Here is a 19,014-nt window from a genome sequence, read left to right on the forward strand (position 1 = left end):
CAAACTTTTATTCTGAGGAACTAACTGTACAATATCTAAAAAGAAAATTATGCAGGAGAAGTAGACCACTACTTCCTTCCACCCAGCGTGTGTATGTCTGTGTGTGTGTATAAAAACCAGCGGGAGGGAAGACGGTCAGCGGTTGTGTGACAGTATCAAGGAGCAGGCTGAGGGGAGCCAGATCCAGAGGGCTGGGAGCCATTAGCCTTTGGAGTCCCTGGAGCTGGAGGGGGGCTATCCCCAGCTTCTTGCTTTCCCCCACAGAGGGCACTGCCCCCAAGCGGGGAAGGGGATGATGAGGCAGGAGGAACTGGAGAAGGATGGGAGGTGGGGCCTCCTTTGCCCTCCCCTGTTGGGGGAAGAGAAACCACGATGTACTTTTGGACACTGCCAGGACCAGAGGGAGCAGTGCTGGGAGGTGCAGTTGTGGCTGTGGAGACCAGCTTGACAATGGGCTGCACACTGGGGACGGTGGTGGTGACAGGAGAGGTAGTAGTAGAGCCTGAGCCAGGAGCTGAGGTGCTGAGGGATAGGACCTGCGAGAAGAAAAGGCAGTGCCATTGCCTTGAGCCCTCCCCACAGGAGGCCCTTTTCCCAGAGGTAGGGGTGGGTACATTCTCAGGGTCTTATAGACTGCTGCCAGCTTGAGAGCCTTGCTCAGGCTGAGCAGCTGTAGCCCCACAGGACCCGGGGAAGTGTCCCTTCCATCTCTTGTTTTTGGACCCAGAGTGAGTGGGTTCTACTTTGGAGCCTCCCCAGGAAGCTGAGGGAACCTGGGCCCCTCACCATCCCCTTGTTCCACACGCTTCCACATACCTGTTGGGTAGATGAGGCACTAGAGGAAGAGGACATTACAATAAACTTGGTTGGAGGAGGGGAAGGCTGAGGAGGGGCAGCAGCTCGAGCAGACACCAGTGTCTGGACAGGCAGTGCGATGGAGCCAGGGACCTTTAGCAAGCCAGAGGTCCGAGGGCCAGGCTGAGGGGGCTGGGAGAGGGTCAGCGTGGGCCGGGGCTGTAAGAAGAGAGGCAAAAAGAAAATGTCAACATTCAAGGAAAAAAAGCATAACACCTACCACAATGGTAGTTATACTGCCATTTGTATAATTAATATTTAACATCTGTCTCCCCCCATAAGACTGTAGTCTTTGGGAAAAATAATATTTATCTTGCTTGTCCTTTATTCCCACAAAACCCAACACACAGTACAACCTCAATAAATGTTGCAGAGATGAAGAAATGGAAAAAAAAAGAAAAAGGGCCTACAGGGAAAGACCTGGGCCCTTCTTGCTCTTCCTCAGTGATTCTGACCTGGGGTTGAGGCATCATTCAGACTCCCCCAAGATTCCAATTCAGAGGGTTCTGAGGGTTTAAAAAGTGAGTGTACGTGTCTTGAGTGCATGTGTGTCTATATGTGGGAGTTCTTATCCTGATGAGAGCCCCAGCTCTGTCCCATCTGATTTTTCTTCATTTCATCTTCCCTTTTCTACTTGATTACCCTTTGTCCTCCCCCACCGTCACTGACCTGAGTGATAGTCAGAGTGGTCCTGTTGACCTGCTGAGCCTGCAGAGCAGCCTGGGCCCGAGCCTTCACCACATGGGAGCAGAGGAGGGGCCCGAGGGACCCGAATTCTGCCCGATAGGCATCCTGATTGTCAGGTGGTGGACGCAGCTTTGCCAGAACCGGGGCGCAGTGTTTCTGCAGACGGAAAGCAAATAAAAGCCAGGTACAGGGAGGGCTGGTACTCCTAGGAGTGTGACATGGAAGGAGTGAAAAAGGAGTGCTCAATATTTCAATACGTTTCTTTTGGAGGGCGAGCTATGCTGGGATATCAGTATGTGTAGGGAAGGCTGTGGGTTTTCTTCATAAGAAAACATGGGCACCAACTGTGAATGAAGAATATACCAGGTATCCTAGTAAGCAATATCTAAGGGGGCAGTTGATCCATGGGGTGTCTGTCTTGCCCAAAACGAGCCAGAGAGTGATGTGGAAGCACTGTAGCGGACAGTGCAGTCTAGAAAAAAGGCACAGAGTTCAAACCCCTTATTTCTATTTAACCCTGCTTTGAATAGATGAAACGAGATAGGAATACGTGTTTGAATAAAATACATTATGTGCTTGCTAACCATTATACCTGTGTGTGTGGAGGGATGAGTGGGATGAAGTTGGGAGTAAGGGGTAAGGGCAGGGGCTCTGGTCACCAGAAGGAGGCTCTGCACATGGTCAGCTCCGATCCGGTCGATGTTGCTCAGCACGGGACCATCCAGGACACTGCGGATCCGCTCCCCCTCCTGCTGTAGCCGTGGCAAAATCAGAGTCTTAATCACCTGTTGGTAAAGAAGGGGAGAGAAGCAGAACCACTGGGTCACCACACTGCCTCCCAGGTTGGGGGATGTTGCCCTTTATAACCTCATGACTGCCTCCCCTCCCCCAGTTCTTCCCACTGGGGGCCTAACATCATGTCCTAGCTCTGCCAAGCCTGCAATGGAGCCATAACGAGTTGTCCATGGAGTCTTCTCATCCACCCAGCTCTGTATGGGGAAGGAAAAATAAATTCAGATCAAGGGGTGTGGAAAAGGCTAACTGTTAAGGGTCTAAGTATTTCATAAACACCCTTTCCTTGCAAATCTTTTAAGACATTACAGACAAGGCTAAAATTCTTTAGACCACCCCCAATTCCAGGCCCCTTCCCTCTGGCCCTTGTTTTCTGTGTCATTTTCCCCAGTGAAAACAGACCCACTACTGGTTTTGGTGAAGCTCTCACTGACTGCTTGGAATAGTTTACACTCCATGCTCTTGCTCACCTTGGTGAAGGTCTTGGTGATCCGAGACTGGATGTTGTTAGTGGTTGTGCTGAAATGTTTGCAGATCTGGGCCACCAGGCGGGCAGCAAAGTCCCGGAGGGCCCAGTGATTGTCCACATCTGGTCGCAAGCAAAGCTGTCTGCTCACGATGCAGGTCATCACAGCTGGAATCAACTCATGCACCTGACGGAGAAGTGGCAAGTCAGCGGGTTCTGACAGCCCTGATCCTGGGAAGAGAGGTGGGCGGGTGGGACCACTCACGTATTTTTCTAGATACAGCGTTGGGTTATCCATCAGCGCCTTCACCATACGCATCAGGTAGATGAGCAGGGCCAGGTTGTTCTGTACCACGTTCACGCGGACCTAAGGGAGGGAAAAGTGATGGGACAGTGAGTTCCCTCAGATGAATGGCTCCTGCTGCCTCCTTACCCCTCAAAACCTCATCCTAGATCCTGGTCTTCCCAAATGCTCACCCCCTCTGAGATGAAGGTACTGAATCGTGGCAGCATCTGATAGAGTCCTGGGTCTGTAGCAATGCTCTGCAGAGCTTCCTGTGGGAGGAAGGGAAGTAACTGAGGTAGGGGCAGGGATTGTGCGAGGAATTTGTGGGGCTTCAACGAGAAGGAGTTTCAGGGTACAGGCAAGAAGGTGGGGGTCCTCACCGCTCTCTTGGCCTCACAAGAACCCACACAGGCTTCAGTGATCTCCTTGTAGTAGAGCTGCTGCTCCACAGACAACTCGTGGATACTTCGGGGTTTCAGTCGCAAAGGAGCCCCTTCCAGCAAGGGTGGTGCCTTCTTCTCTTTCCCTGTATGAATTAGGAAAACAGGTTAGAAAAAGAGCTCCAGAAGAGGCCTCAGTACCAGACAAACCTTAAGCCTCCATTCCCGGCAACCCAGGGAGACCTGGCTTCCTTACGCTTCTTGATCCTTTCTGGGGCTCTCTGGCCTGAGATCTCACCTCTGTCCTTACCTCACCCACTTCACAAATGACCACATGGCTTTGAGGCAAGGGTCAGGAGAGGTTTGGCCTAGCATTACTGACCTTTGCCATCAGCTGGAGCAGCCCCTTGACCTTTGCCTTTCAAGGGCCCGTCTTCCTCCTGGCCTGGTTTTGCTGACTTCAGCGGTTCTGTGGCCTCAGCCTTCTGCTGCTCTTTGGGAGCTGGTGGGAAAGCAATCATAGCAGGACTGACGAGTGTGGAAGGAGAAAGGGAAGTGAGATAGAGAGGAATGGATTCTGGGCACAGAGGTTACCTGGGGGTGGATTCTCTGGTATAGCTGGCTGGCAGCCTTCAATGCTCAACCAATGAGCTGCAAGGAAGGACGGTTTAAAGTTGAATTGCTTTTAGATGGACACTAGGGAGCCACTCCACACTAAAGAATGTATTTTAGTTCCTGTTCCCCTTTTGTACAACTCACCAGGGATCTCACAATGAGGTTTTCACTTGTGAGTTTCCTCACACCCATATGCATTGCTCCTCCTTTCCCTCCTCCCTGCCACCTGCCCTCCCCTCCCCTCCCCTCCCCCAACCTTTGAGGCAGACGTCCAGAGGCACCCGGGGCAGAGGAGTATTGATGATGTCACTCAGATCAACCTCCTTCTCCTCATAGAAGTAAAGCTCCCGGCCTCCACCAGAGGCGAAACGGAAAGGGATGAACTCCTGAGCGTGGAAGCCATAGAGTGGCTGTATCAGGAGAAAGACAGACAGTGGGATGAGAAAGAAGCCTGTGGAAGCAAATGCAGTGTCTGGGAGAATGGAGTCTCACAACCCTGCTCCCACCTTAGTCCTCCTGCCCCCTCCCTGTATATCCCAATCACCTCAACATTCTTTAGTTTCAGTGCATAGTCAATGTCACTGGTGGTGAGCTTCTGCCGCTTCCCCATGTGCATGAACTTCAAGGCATCCTGGGGATGCGGGAGGGGGAGAACAGACATCAGCCCAAGACCCTGGGGAAGAAGGCGGGCACTGGCAACATCCTCCATAGAGGGCCGGGCAGAGGGACTAAGTTACCTGTGCAATTTCCTTGATGCGGTAGCTGACCTCGTCTGTCAGCAGCTGGCAGGTCTCCTCCTGAATCTGAGCAATCCCCATGGATTCAGCCACCACCTTCATCGACTCAGAGGGCAGCACAGTATTGCTGAGCTTCAGCTTCTTCTCCTCAGCCATTCTGGAGCACCTCCTCCCCTCCCCTAGGATGATGCTCCAGGGTGGAGAGCTACAGACCCTGGCAGGGGGATGGGATAGGCAGGAGAGAGAAAATGCCACGAGACACAAAGAAGAGGAACGATCATCAGGAGAGGCCACAACAAAGGGAAGACAAAGGAGGTGCAGGGAGGGAAGGAATTCAGGGCTGTCTTCTGTCCACCCCCATGTGAGTCAGGACTGAGTTGCAACAGAAAAGGGTAGGAATCCAATCCAATTCAACATAGTTTATTGAGCTCTAATTCTAAGGCAGGCACTATACAAGTGAGGTATCAAAAAAAACCAAAAAACCTATTGTTGTTGAGTCGATTCTGACTCATAATGACCCTACAGGACAGAGCAGAATAGCCCCATGGGGTTTCCAAGGCTATAATCTTCACGGAAGCAGACTGCCACATCTTTCTCCTGTAAGGTAGCTGGTGAATTCGAACTGCTGGCCTTTCAGTCAGCAGCTGAGTGCTTAACCACTGCGCCACTAGGGCTCCTCACAAGTGAGGTACAGTAGATGAATACGGACCTAAATTTAAATCCCAGCTCTGCTACTATCTGGCTGTGTTGCTTAAGCAAATTACTTAAATCCTCTCAGCTTTGGTTTTCTTATCTGCAAAATATTGATAATGCCTTTTTTTCCTAAGGTTGTTATATTGTCAGGCATACATCTTATCCCCCTCACCCCTTCTTACACCATCCTTCGTGCTTAACAAAAATACAATACTGGTTAAATACAACTCTCCCACTGTGAGCCTACATAGCCATACAATTGAACATGATGAGAAAAACACACAGCCTTGCTGGTTAGTTCTCACTTTAAATTCATGACCATGAACTTCCAATGGGTCCTTATTGCTGCCAGACAATCACATTATACTTCTCCAGGGCACTCACTCTCCCACTGTCCTACTGATACCTTTCCTGATCTCCTCAAACCCCCAGCACCTTTCTCTCCAATCTAGCTTTCAGCCATCAGAAGAGAACCTCCAGACTCCCTACCTACCAGCACCTGCATCCACATACTCTGCCTTCCCACCCAGTACTGAGGAACTGTTCATGCCCCTTGCCAACTCAAATACTGTTTTAGCATTTCTCCCATCTCTCTGCATCATCATTAATTTCTCAATCTACTGGATCATTCCCATCAGCCTACAAAATGTTGTTAATTTGTTCATCTTAAAACAAAAAACTTTTCTTGATTCTGCCAGCTATACTTTTTTTTTTTTTGCTCCTCCTTGCATCAAAACTCCTTGAAAGAGTTGACTTAACTCCCCGTTTCTAATTCCCTTCCTCTCCTTTTTCTCTTAAACCCACTCCAATCAGGCTTTTGCCCCCACTATGCCCCAGAAATTACTCTTGTCAAGGTCACCACTGACTCCACATTGCTAAATCCAAGGTCTCTTGGTGGTCCTCACCTTATTTGACCTCTCAGCAGTACATAAATAGTTGACCACTCCCTTCTTCTGAGAACACTTCCTTCAATTGACTGCCAGACCACTTGCACTAGATTTTCCTCCTACCTCACTGGCGACTCCCTCGATGTGTCCTTTACTGATTCTTCCTCTTCTATCTGCTTAATGTTGGAGTGTTCTGAGCTCAGTCCTTGGTCTTCCTCTCCAGCTACATTTACTTCTCTGGTGATCTCAACCACTCCTATGGCCAAATTTATATCCCCAGCCAGACCTTGTTCCCTAATTCCAGACTTGTATATCCAACTGCCTCCTCAAAACCTCCACTAAAACTGAACTCCTGATCTCCCCCTACCCACCTGCACCAGCTTTAGCTTTCCTCATCTTCACTTATAGCAATGCCATCCATCCAGGCACTCAATCGTTGTCTGAACCCTCACATCAGATCCACCAGATAATCTAATCTGATTCCTCCACTCCCACCATCTTGGCCCAGGTCACCATCATCTCTTCCCTGGATAACTTCAATAGCTTCCTAACAAGGTCTCCCTGCTTCTACCCTTGCTTGCCTGTATCTATTCCTAACAGCCAATGTGATTCTGTCAAACGTAAACCCCATTATGTCATTACACTGCTCAAATCCCTGTAATAGCTCCCCATTTGCCTTAAACTCCAAAATCCTTATAATGGCTTACAAGGCCCTTCACGGTTTGCCCCATCCTCATTATATCTCTGACCTCCTTCCCTTCCAACCACACTGTCCTCTTTGCTGTTCTTTGAACCTGCCAGGCATACTTCCGCTTTATAGCCTTTGCTTAGTTCCTTCTGCCTGGAATGCTCTTCCCAAGATGTCTGCTTGGCTGCCTACTCTGACCACTATTTAATATTCCACCCCACCCCCATTCGCTCTACTTTGTTTTCCCCATAGCATTTAACATCTTCTAATATATTGTATAATTTCTTATAGTTTACCACCACCGTGGGAGCTCCATGAGGACAGGGATATTTGTCTGTTATGTTCACTGATGTATTCCAAGAATACAGAACAGTGCCTGAGGCGACGTAGACACTCAGTAAATACTTGAATGAATTGTAGGGCTTAGACATGTTTGTGTATACCATCTAGATGTTCAATAAATACTCGGCATCACTATTCCGAGATGAATAAGATACAGGCCCAAGGTGGGAATCTACTCTGTGGTCAAAAGTAAAGCAGTATGCTTGGAGCTGTACATTAGGAAGATAAACGTCAATAGGGCTCAGGACCGACTTGGGGGGCAGGGAGCGTGCAGGAGGACTGGAGAGATGGGAAGGTGCAAGCCGCAGGAGAATTTGGCTCTTCTCAAACCATCACAGGTCTCCTCCATTTTTATAAATCTTACTATAGGGAACACATTTATTCAACACATACTCTGTGCCTGGCGCCGGGTATACAAGAAGTGGTCCTGCCCTAGCTCTCTGGCAAACTCCTACTAATCCCTCAAACATCCAGCGGTACTCACCTCCCCTCAGCGAAGCCGCCCCACTCCCCAACAGAACTGATCACTACCTCGCCGTTGTCCCCAGTACCTAGTCCTTTCCAGAACGTCTCCCTCTGGAGGTTGACTGTTTACGTATCTGCTTATCTGTCTTCCTGCTACCCCCGCATTGGACCCGGTATATAATAAGGCGTGCAATAAAGGCTCATAAAACTCGCTACAGCCTCGGAAGCCCCTCAGATCAGTGGAGGCACCGGAAAGACTTCCCAGAGGGCTGGCTTGAGCTAGGTCTTCCAGGCTGTGTAGGAGTTGTCCCAGTAGAGAAGCGGGGGGAAAGGCCCCCAGCCAATGGGTACAGTGCGAGCAAAGGCTCAGAGAGCCCACCCCATCTCCCCCAACATCCCTTCAATGCAAACACACACACGGGAGTCCCCACGCGCAGAGACACACAACCAACCGTCCTCTTCCGGGTCCCCAAAGGGGACCTTCTGGGGGTCTTGACCCTGGAATTACTCAGACCCGCCCCCGCTAGCCGAGCGGCCAAGCATGAAAAGTCTCTCACCACCGCCAAAGCGCCGCTCACCCGGCGCTGGGCGCCATGTTGGACCCGCCCCCTCTCGGGAGCAGGTCCCGGCAGACGAGAGCAATATACGACCCCTCTTCAGAGCTGGAACAAGTCCCTAGGCTGACGCCTGAGATGATATAAAAACACTGTTTCTAAATATATGTGTAAGGAGCACGCTCTGCTTTCCCAATTACTCTGATTTATTCCTTCACTACCCGTCGGCCAGGACCTTCAGAAGGCGCCACCAAAACTGGGCGGAGAAGCCCAGAAATCAATGAGGGCCCGCCTCCTTTCGGGTTGGCACTGCGCACGCGCTTGCGCTGCTTGGCTCGATTTCTAGCGTCCGCCCACTGCCTCTGAATTTAAAGGGCCCGCTGCCTTGTCGAAGTTGGTTTGAAAGTAAGAGAGTGGTTGTTTGTGGACCGCGTTTTGTCATGGGACCTGTGCGTTTGGGGAAGTTGTTTTTCATTTTGGCCGTGTTCGGGGCTTGGTCTGGAACGCCGAAGGAGCAGGACGATGACTCAGAACGCTTGCCCAGCAAATGCGAAGGTACCTAAAGGGAGTAGCATCTATCTGTATTCCCTTGCCCCACTTCCCTCTGCTGGGAGCACTTTTGGGATGAGGGTGGGAGGATGGACATGTAAGAAACGTTGGCGCCATACAGTAAAGATACTTGTATGCTATTGCCAAAAACGTTGGCTGTATTCTGATCACGGTAAGAGGCCTGCAGAGGTATTAAAACAAGGACTGACACCACCAAATGGACCATGATGGATTGGTCACTCGACCTTCTTGCACGCCCGAAGGCGGTTCGGTGAACTTGGCAGATTTCGAAAGAGATCAAGGAAGGGAATGGCATAGTGCGACCCTAAGACTATGGCACTACAATTCCCATGAGACATCCAGAGGGAGCCCACTTTATCTTACAAGCTTGGGCTCGCATGGTTTGTCGGAATTGTATTTCAGGGACAATGCCCAGGACCGCCTATTGTACTGAGCATCTTCGGGGTGTGTGTGTGTGTGTGTGTGTGTGTGTGCGCGCGCGCGCGCGCGTGTGTGTGTGTTCCCCTCGTCACTGGACCTAAATCTGAAGGGCTTGGAGGAGTGACGTGTGAGGCTCATACTTTGCGGACATCCTCTGTCCCGCCTGGGCAGAGACGCTCTCAAATTACAGGACGTGTGCATCCCTGAGGGAGTTTGGGAGTGAGCAACCCCACCCTTGACGCTCATAAGCTCATAAAGAGGAAGTCACACTACTGAGAGTTTCCGCATCTTGCGAGGCTTTGCAGAGGGTGTGCACTGTATGGATTTTATGGCAAGCAGCATCTTCTGTGGCTGCATTAGCGTGGGGCCAACTTGGGAGAGGGCACTTCAGAGCTGGGTAATCGAGTGCCCTGGTTTCCCTAGTTTGTTGCCTTCCTGACTTGAATTTCTTCCCTGATCTTTTTTCTCTTCACCTCATCCCTTACTGCATTTCAGTATCAGTGTTTCTCAGACCTTGATCCTAAGCTCTCTTCTCCCTTCACTTCTGTGTCCCCACTCTTCTCTCCACCCCCCAACCTCCATCATTCTTTCTAAACACAGACCTAATCGCGTCCATCCCCTTGTCCTTGTTTTAACACCCCTGCGTGGCTCTTACTGTGATCCGAATACAGCCAACATTTTTGGCATAGTATCTAAGTGTCTTTGCTGTATGGCCCCAAACTTTCTTATGCTTCCATTTTCCCACCCACCCCCAATCCCAAAAGGGCCCATACTTCAGCCACACTGAACTTCTCACTGGTCACCCATCACCCAGTGTGCCTTATCTTCTTGCACCTCTGTGCCTTTGCACATTGTTCTTTCCTTTGCCTGGAGTGACCCTCTCCCTTCTATATCTGGTAAGCACCTACCTATTCTTCAAGACCCAGTTTAAATGTCACCTCCTCTGGAAGCCTTTTTCCTCATCTGTCACCTCCCACTGTATTGTGCTCCTTGAGGTATGTCTGTGTATTCCTAGGTCCTAGCATAGTGCCTGGTACATTTTAGCACTTTTTTACTTGCTCTAGTATTTGCCTGTCACTTCCATATTGGCCATTCCCTTTTTTGAGACCCACCACGTACCAGGTCACCTGTTAGGTGCTAGAAAGACTGTGGTAGAGGAGGCGCAATGTTTGCTCTTCAGGAAATTCCTGTTGAATGAATTTTGTGTGTCCTTATGAAGTTAAGTCTCTTGGTCTGAATCCCTAGTATAGAGTCCATCACATCAGATTGTCATCATCTGTCTGGCTACACTGGCAGTGTCTCATGTCCCATGGATAGGGATCGTGGGTTTTATTGCTCTCTATATCATTAGCGTGCATACAGAAGGAGCTCAATAAATAACAGCAGAATAACAGCAAACACATATACAGTGCTCACTATGTGCAGACATTATTCTAGGGGCCTTACGTACACTGACTTATTTCATCCTCACCACATTCCTTTGAGGGAGGTATTTTTATTAGCTTCATTTTAGAGATGAAGAACCCAAGGCACAGCAAGATTGTTACACAGCTACTAAGTGGCTAGGCTAAGATTCCAGCACAGTCAGACTCGCTCCAGAGCTTGTACTTATAACCATCATGCTATGTTGCCTTTGGTCATCTACAGAATGAGGTGCTGGTATATTTGCTTTTCTTTCATATCTCCTTGGACGTCTTTATTCCATAAGTCTGTAAGCTGCTGAGCCAGGAGCTACAGGAGAAGCTGAGCCACACTGGCCGATCTCGAGAAGTGCTGGAGCTGGGGCAGGTGCTGGACACAGGCAAGAGGAAGAAACACATCCCTTACAGCGTTTCGTGAGTCCTCCTTGGTGTCCCTTCACCTTCTAACCCCTGTGAAAGCCCTGGGAACTCCTACAGCATCCAGGGAGTCTTTATTTCCCCTATTCCCATAGGGAGACAAGACTGGAAGAGGCCTTGGAGAATTTATGTGAGCGGATCCTGGATTATAGTGTTCATGCTGAACGCAAGGGTTCACTGAGATACGCGAAGGTCAGACCCTTCCCCAGGGCAGCCATGGTGGGGGATCCCGCCTCTCAGAGACAATGTCTTACATCCCCTGAGGTCCACAAGAGATGTCAGCCCATCACACCCCATCTCCAATGTCCCCTTCCGATCATCAGACTCCCTCCTCTCACCTGGAATTCACCCGAGTCTCCTGTAGTTGACAAAGCGGATATGGTGGGAAAGAGGAAGGAAGAGGTAGGCAATGGGCTGGGCTGATCCCAAACAGTAGCATAGTGAGGGTAACCAGCACCCAGGGGCAGTCTCTAAGTTGTGTGCCCTCCACCAAATTCAAGCACCCAGGGGCAATCTCTTCAATTGTACCCCCACCCCAATTTCAAGATGAATAGCCGTTGATAGTGGCGACGTGTCAGCAGAAACAGCTTATCCCCTCTTGTCTGGCTGCCTCAGGTAGATGCCTTTCATATTTGTGGCAGCTTGGAATGTCATTCCTCGCCTCGTCTGACGCCCCCTTAGACTTGTACCTGGTGGCAAATGCCTCCCTCTGCGCCCACCTAACCCCACCTTGTTCCGCCTCTGATCCTAAATTCCCCATCTCTCAGGGCCAGAGTCAGACCATGGCAGTGCTGAGAGGCCTGGTTCAGAAGGGGGTGAAGGTGGATCTGGGGATACCCTTGGAGCTGTGGGACGAGCCCAGTGTGGAGGTCACGTTCCTCAAGAAGCAGGTAAGATAGGATACTGCACTTCCCAGGGGTGTGAAAAGGGGACCTGAGAGGAGAACTGGGTCCTAGAATTTAACTGTAGGGGACATCTACCTCTGGGCAGGGAGAAGGGGGTAGAAGTGGTAAAATGAAGATGGCCATCAATTAAAGTAGGCTTGGGTGCATATCAAGAAGTGACTGAGAGGAGAACTGGGTCCTAGAATTTAACTGTAGGGGACATCCACCTCTGGGCAGGGAGAAGGGGGTAGAAGTGGTAAAATGAAGATGGCCATCAATTGAAGTAAGCTTGGGTGCATATCAAGAAGTGACTGAGAGGAGAACTTGGTCCTAGAATTTAACTGTAGGGGACATCCACCTCTGAGCAGGGAGAAGGGGGTAGAAGTGGTAAAATGAAGATGGCCATCAACTGAAGTAGGCTTGGGTGCATATCAAGAAGTGATAACAGAGGCTAATAAATAACCACTACTGCTTATTGTTGGAGCTCTGATTAGAGCTCGGCTGCTAACCAAAAGGTCGGCAGTTCGAATCCACCAGCTGCTCCTTGGAAACCCTATGGGGCAGTTCTACTGTGTCCTATAGGGTTACTATGAGTCGGAATTGACTCGATGGCAATGGGTTTGGGTTTTCAACTGCTTATTGAGCACCTGCTATGTGCCAGATTCAGGACTCCATACTTTACAGCTGCAGCGTCATTTTACCCTCGCAACAACCTGTTGTAGCAGGTACTATTACCATTTCCCATTTTACAGGCATGGAGCTGAGACTCAGAGAAGTTTAATAAACTTCCTGGCACAAAGTAGGTGCTAGTAAATGTTTTTTGAATGAATGAGGATCACACATCTAGTAAGCCAAGCTTAAAGCCCAGGCTGCCTGCCTCTCCAAGGTCAGTCAGGTGGGATAGGGAAAACAGGGAGTGGAGAGCAGAGAGGAGGGTTTCCAAAGCCCAGCAGAGCAGACACCCTTCTGGCCCTTCCTCCTGATTAGTGTGAAACGATGCTGGAGGAGTTTGAAGATGTTGTGGGAGACTGGTACTTCCACCACCAGGAGCAGCCCCTACAGCATTTTCTCTGTAAAGGGCATGTGCTTCCAGTTGCAGAAACTGGTAAGTGTGTAGGTTGGGCTCCATTCCTGCCAGGTCACAACCTCCCCTACCTCCAGGACCAATATCTAAACTGTCTTTTCTCACCCAATCTAGCGTGTCTAGAGGAAGCTTGGACTGGAAAGGAGAAGATCACAGATGGACAAGAGAAAACAGAAGGGGAGGAGGAGCATGAAGGGGAGGAGGAGCATGAAAAGGAGGAAGAAGAGATAACCGAGACACCAGGCCACCCTAAGCATGACCCAGAGGACCTTTGACCCTTGTCTTTGAGCCCCAGAAAGGGGAGGAGTCATGGAGAAGACTCTTCCGACGTCTGAGCTTTCCCTGCCCCACAGCTTTAAGGCCGTGTGTTGTGTGTGAGTGACCCGTGCCAGAGCTTGTAGCTGTTCTCTGCTATCTGATCCTAGGCAGGATCCTGGTGGCATAGCATGGCATACTATGGGGAGACGGTGGGAGCAGCAGGTTGCAGTCCTGCCCCAACAGATGGGCCCTCTGCATGCCATCCAGCACCTTAAATGGCAGGTGTGTGTGCTGACGATATCCAAGGCTTTCCCCTTTAAATATCTCTACTACCCCCATAGGTCAGCAGTGACTTTGGGGCTGTGGGCCTTGGGAAAGTCACTTTGCCTCTCTGGGTCTCAGTTTTTAGACCCTTACAGGAACATCCCAGAATAGAGATTCTCTACTACCTATTCACACTGTGTCCAAGAGGCGCTACGTGCCAGCAAACTGAACAAAAATGAGATCCTGGATAGGGATGAGGTGATGCTAAATTAGGCAGGTAGATATTTGGTCTACTTCGTATTAATTTCACCAAGGGCCCACCATATAATTTCATAAGTACCACATTTTCTAAATCGCTATTAAACTTATATATATATATATATGTATCAGCTGGGCCTAAGGTTTCAAATAACTCCCTCTGTACACTGCCATGCACACATTATGCCTGGTTGATAGGGTGGCACCCAGAGAATAGTGCTGTTGGCCACCGCCCTGTTAAAAACTAATGGTGCTGAGCTGTCGTTCTCCTGCCCAAGTCCTGTGCTGCCTGGGCTCTGCAGCATCTCGACCCACTGACACTGGTGATCTGGCATGGGATGGGAGACAGCTGTTGTAAACCCTTAAGCATGGATGTTGTTAAAAAAAAAAATGGTTGAAAAGAAAATACCTGGAATTTATATCTTGTCTTTGGAGACTGGGAAGACACTGATAGAGGATGTGGAGAACAGCTGCTTCTTAAATGTCAATTCCCAACTATTGACAGTGTGTCAGACTCTTTCCATGGATCCTAAACTGCAGCAAGGCTACAATGCTATGGGATTCTCCCACGGAGGCCAGTTTCTGAGAGTAGTGGCTCAGAGATGCCTGTACCTCCCATGATCAATCTCATCTCCACTGGGGGACAACATCAAGGTGTTTTTGGAATTCCCTGATGCCCAGGAGAAAGCTCTCATGTCTGTGACTTGATCAGGAAAAACTGAATTTGGGGCCTTACTCCAAAGCCATTCAAGAACGCCTGGTGCAAGGACTTCTGGGCAACATGGTGCTATAGACAGAAGCACCACGCCGTCCCTCCATAGCAAAGATCTGAAAAATTAAGTGAGACAGAGACAAACGTCATTCCCGAAACCCTAAGCATCAAATGAAGAGATAAAGAACTCAGTCAAGCACTGAATGGAATAAGAAACTGACTGAGAACAGAGAGTGAGGAGAGATACATGCAGAGGTCCCCTATCAGCTAACACAGCACGGATCCACCATCTTGAACTCCTTTCAGAGATCAGCATATGGGGTACAAGGAATTAGCTTCACGAAGCTTCCAGCAGGAGACAGAACAACTGGTAACCAGCGATATATGCTTTCCCACCCTCCAACCTTCTTCACCCCCACTCAGCCTCCTCTGCTTCCTGCAGCCATGGTCTCTTGGCTGGGAAGCACTGGCTGCTTGGATTCCACCTACCTTCACTGGCCGGCTCCCTGAGTGCCATTTGTTGGCTGCTGGTGTTGCTTTTTTCCACTTCTTTTGATTTCTTCCTTACCTCTCACCACCTCCCCCCTCCTTTCTCTCAAATACCTGGCTCCATCTGCCGTCTTTGCTGCAAAACACAGCTCGACTGTGAAACTGCTTCCCAGCCCGTGCCACCATGTTGGTAGGATCCCCAGGGCTTTTTTGTTGTTGTTGTTGTTGTGATTTGTTCTGTTTTGATTTGTTTGTTTTCTTTTTCTTTTCTTGGCTTGGAAGCCCCTTCTAGCCGGGCAGTACTGCGTGGCTTGGGAGCTACTCCCTTACTCTGCGCAGACACACAGTGGGATTCCTGAGAGCATTTATTTTTCTTTTTTTCTTCTTCTTTCTCTTTTTCCATTTTTGTCTTTCTTCATTTCTCAGTTTCTTATCTCTCTTTGCTTACCTTCTCTTCCTGTCTCCTGAATACTGGCACTGTATGACACCTCTACCCCTTCTAGCCAGGCTGTACCTCAGAGCCTGGGAGAAACTTCCTCAGTCCTTACAGCCACACCAGGGGGATCCCCAGGGGCTTTTTTTTTCTTTCTCATTTTTATTTATTCATGTTTTTTTTTACGTGTTTTTGTTTTTCTCCATTTCTCAGTCTCTCATCTCTCCATTCCAACAGCAAGCCCCCTTACCACTCTTTTTTCTTTGAAAGTTTGTATGTTTTTCATTCCTGTTCCTCTCTCCTCTTTTCCATACCCATCTTATCTCCACATGTCACAATCTCCCCCCTCCTTCCTGCCTACCTGCACCATGCACTGAACACCACACCTCCAAGCAGCACAGGCACGGTCTACCAGGACCTGCCCTGCACTGATTCCCAGCCCGCCCTGTCATCCCTAGTACATGCCACAAACAACCCATCCCAACGACTCCCCTTTGGCTGGACCTGCCCTGCTGTACCATACCTGAGCGACTGACCCTGTCCATTGGAGAAGGAGGTGAAAAGTATCGTGCCAACAGATGAGCAAACAACAAAGAAAGTACAGCCCTCTGGCTCAGACATAGTAAAACAAAAAACCAGGACAAAACGAATCTACAGTCAATAAACGAGGAAAATAACTACTGAATGTTGCAAAGACAGCAGACAATATCAAAACATACACAAAAAGAGGGCAGGATAGTTCCAGTAGGCATCCAAAATAAAACACCAGATGACTTTCCAGTAGAAGAAAAGGCACTAGAACTACCTGATAGGGAATTCAAATCTCTAATATTCAGAGCTATCCAAGAGTTGAAGCAAAAAGCAGACAAAAATGAAGAAAAAATAGACAAGTTCATGGACAAGACAGAAAAATTCATGGAAAATACAGACAAAAAAATGGAAGAATTCAGGAAAATAATACGGGAACAAAATGCCAAAATTCACAGCTAGAAATCATACAGAAACAACAATTAGAAATCCAAAAGATAAACAACAGTATTTCAGAAAATGGACAGTGTCATAGAAGGGCTGAGAAGCGGGTTTGAAATGATGAAAGACAGGATCAGCAAAATTGAAGACAAACACTTGGATACAACGCTGAAGAAAAGTCAGAAAAAAGAATGAACTAAAATGAAAAAACCCTGAGAATTATGTGGGATACAATCAAAAGCAAAAATTTTCAAATGATTGGAGTTCCAAATGGGGAGAAAACAGAACACACAGAGAGGATCATTGAAGAACTGCTGACAGAAAAGTTCCCTGATATCATGAAAGATGAAAAGCTGACCATCCAAGAAGAGCAACGAATCCCATATAGGATAGACCCCAAAAGAAAATCACCAAGGCATATCATAATCACACTTGCTAAAACCAAAGAAAAACAAAGAATACTGAGAGCCGCTCAAGAAAAACAAAAAGTCACATACAGAGGAGAAACAATAAGACTAAGCTCAGATTATTCAGCAGAAACCATGCAGGCAAGAAGGCAATGGGATGACATATATAAAACCTTGAAAGAAAAAAGTTGCCAGCCAAGAACAATATATCCTGCAAAACTCTCATTCAAATATGATGGTGAAATTAAGACATTTTCAGATAAACAGAAATTAAGGCACTATGTAAAAACCAAACCAAACTTACAAGAATTATTAAAGGGAGTCCTTTGATCTGAGAAGAAACAACATCAGACCACAGGCTGAATCGAGGACGCAGGATCGTACCAGCCAGATACCAACCTAGGAAATGAACTCTCAAGGACTATCCAAAACCAATAGAATTACAGCAAGGAACCAGAAAGGTTAATCTGTAAATGACAACAACATCAGAACAATAAAAGAGGAAATAAACGGGGTAGATATAGAACCTTCTAATGGAGAGGAAGGCAAGGTGATACCAAGGAAGAATAGACTGGTTCAAACCTAGGAAGATAAGGGTAAATTTCAAGGTAACCACAAAGAAAGTTGACAAACCTACTCATAAAAATAAAGAAGAAAAACAAAGTCTCAGTAAAAACAAAACCTACAAAAACAAAAGAAATGGGAAAAAACCCCACAAACAAAAGTCATTCAGCACAGGAGAGTAAGAGGAACAAAGAAAACATCAGCACCACAAAAAAAAAAAGCACTACAAAATGACAGCAATAAACTCACACCTATCAATAATTACACTGACTGTAAATGGCCCCAGTGTGCCCATAAAGAGACGGAGACTGACAGAATGGATAAAAAAACAGGATCCATCAATATGCTGTCTACAAGAGACACACCTTAGAAACAAAGATGTAAATCTATTAAAAATAAAATGATGGAAAAAAATATATCAAGCAAACAGTTACCAAAAAAGAGGAGGCAATACTAATCTCAGATAAAATAGACTTTAAAACAAAATCCAACATAAAAGACAAAGAAGGACACTATATAATTATTAGGGGGACGATGTATCATGAAGACATAACCATAATAAATATCTACGCAACAAATGACAGGGCTCCAAAATATATAAAACAAACTCTTAGCAGCACTGAAAAGAGAAACTGACAGTTCCACAATAATAGTAGGAGACTTCAACGCACCACTCTCGGTAAAGGACAGAATATCTAGAAAGAAACTCAACAAAGATACAGAAGACCTAAAGGACACAATCAGCTAACTAGATCTCACAGACATATATAGAACACTCCACCCAACAGCTGCAAAGTACACATTCTTTTCCAATGCACATGGGACGTTCTCCAGAATAGACCACATCTTAGGCCACAGAGCAATCCTCAACAAGAGCCAAAATGTTGAGAGATAATACAAAGTATCTTCTCTGACCACAGTGCCATCAAAGTAGAAATTAACAAAAGAAAGAGGAAGGGAAAAAAAATCAATTACATGGAAATTGAATAACACCCTGCTTACAAACCACTGGGTAATAGAAGAAATCAGAGATGGAATCAAAAAATGTCTAGACTCAAACAAGAATGAAAACACATCATACCAAAACCTTCAGGACACAGCAGAGGCAGTCCTCACAGGGCAATTTATAGCAATAGAGGCACACATCAAAAAAGAAGAAAGGGACAAAATAAAACTAACTACAAAACTCAAACAAATAGAGAAGTGCAAAAAAGCCCACAGCCACTAGAAGAAAGGAAATAATAAAGATTAGAGCAGAAATAAATGAAATAGAGAATAGAAAAACAATAGAAAGAATGAACAAAACCAAAAGTTGGTTCTTTGAAAGAATCAACAAAATCAACAAACCACTGACCAGACTGACAAAAGAAAAACAGGAGAGGACACAAATAACCCAAATAAGAAATGAAATGGGGGA

At 47.6% G+C, this 19,014-nt stretch overlaps 2 protein-coding genes and 1 pseudogene across 2 annotated transcripts; 2 read left to right on the plus strand and 1 right to left on the minus strand.

Moving 5' to 3' along the window:
* Positions 1–149: 149 nt before the first annotated feature.
* Positions 150–8,809, minus strand: TAF6 (TATA-box binding protein associated factor 6). The gene is made up of 15 exons (XM_023741081.1): positions 8,451–8,809; positions 4,819–5,032; positions 4,626–4,712; positions 4,338–4,491; positions 4,061–4,117; positions 3,849–3,968; positions 3,467–3,612; positions 3,278–3,355; positions 3,066–3,167; positions 2,805–2,987; positions 2,457–2,531; positions 2,202–2,327; positions 1,525–1,698; positions 817–1,014; positions 150–536 (listed from the first exon to the last, which is right to left on the minus strand). Exons 2-15 carry the CDS (start codon positions 4,972–4,974, stop codon positions 156–158), a joined length of 2,037 nt encoding a protein of 678 aa, XP_023596849.1. The 5' UTR covers positions 4,975–5,032; positions 8,451–8,809; the 3' UTR covers positions 150–155.
* A 1-nt stretch (position 8,810) lies between these two features.
* On the plus strand, positions 8,811–14,470 carry CNPY4 (canopy FGF signaling regulator 4). Its single transcript, XM_004386715.2, has 6 exons — positions 8,811–9,002; positions 11,146–11,272; positions 11,371–11,467; positions 12,043–12,165; positions 13,147–13,264; positions 13,358–14,470. Exons 1-6 carry the CDS (start codon positions 8,888–8,890, stop codon positions 13,516–13,518), a joined length of 741 nt encoding a protein of 246 aa, XP_004386772.1. The 5' UTR covers positions 8,811–8,887; the 3' UTR covers positions 13,519–14,470.
* On the plus strand, positions 13,690–14,890 carry LOC101360272 (palmitoyl-protein thioesterase 1-like; annotated as a pseudogene).
* Positions 14,891–19,014: the final 4,124 nt, after the last annotated feature.

Source organism: Trichechus manatus, unplaced genomic scaffold (genome assembly GCF_000243295.1).
Source record: "Trichechus manatus latirostris isolate Lorelei unplaced genomic scaffold, TriManLat1.0 scaffold00170, whole genome shotgun sequence".
Lineage (NCBI taxonomy): Eukaryota > Metazoa > Chordata > Mammalia > Sirenia > Trichechidae > Trichechus > Trichechus manatus.

What these genes read in the sequence shown, in the direction of transcription:
- CNPY4 (XM_004386715.2), top strand. Translation starts at nt 8,888, where the DNA reads ATGGGACCTGTGCGTTTGGGGAAGTTGTTTTTCATTTTGGCCGTGTTC. An exon ending in CACATCCCTTACAGCGTTTC is followed by an intron (nt 11,273 to 11,370) that starts GTGAGTCCTCCT and finishes CTATTCCCATAG; the next exon opens with GGAGACAAGACTGGAAGAGG. An exon ending in TCACGTTCCTCAAGAAGCAG is followed by an intron (nt 12,166 to 13,146) that starts GTAAGATAGGAT and finishes CCTCCTGATTAG; the next exon opens with TGTGAAACGATGCTGGAGGA.
- TAF6 (XM_023741081.1), bottom strand. Translation starts at nt 4,974, where the DNA reads ATGGCTGAGGAGAAGAAGCTGAAGCTCAGCAATACTGTGCTGCCCTCT. An exon ending in CTTGTGAGGCCAAGAGAGCG is followed by an intron (nt 3,356 to 3,466) that starts GTGAGGACCCCC and finishes TTCCTCCCACAG; the next exon opens with GAAGCTCTGCAGAGCATTGC. An exon ending in ATGTGCAGAGCCTCCTTCTG is followed by an intron (nt 1,699 to 2,201) that starts GTGACCAGAGCC and finishes TTCCGTCTGCAG; the next exon opens with AAACACTGCGCCCCGGTTCT.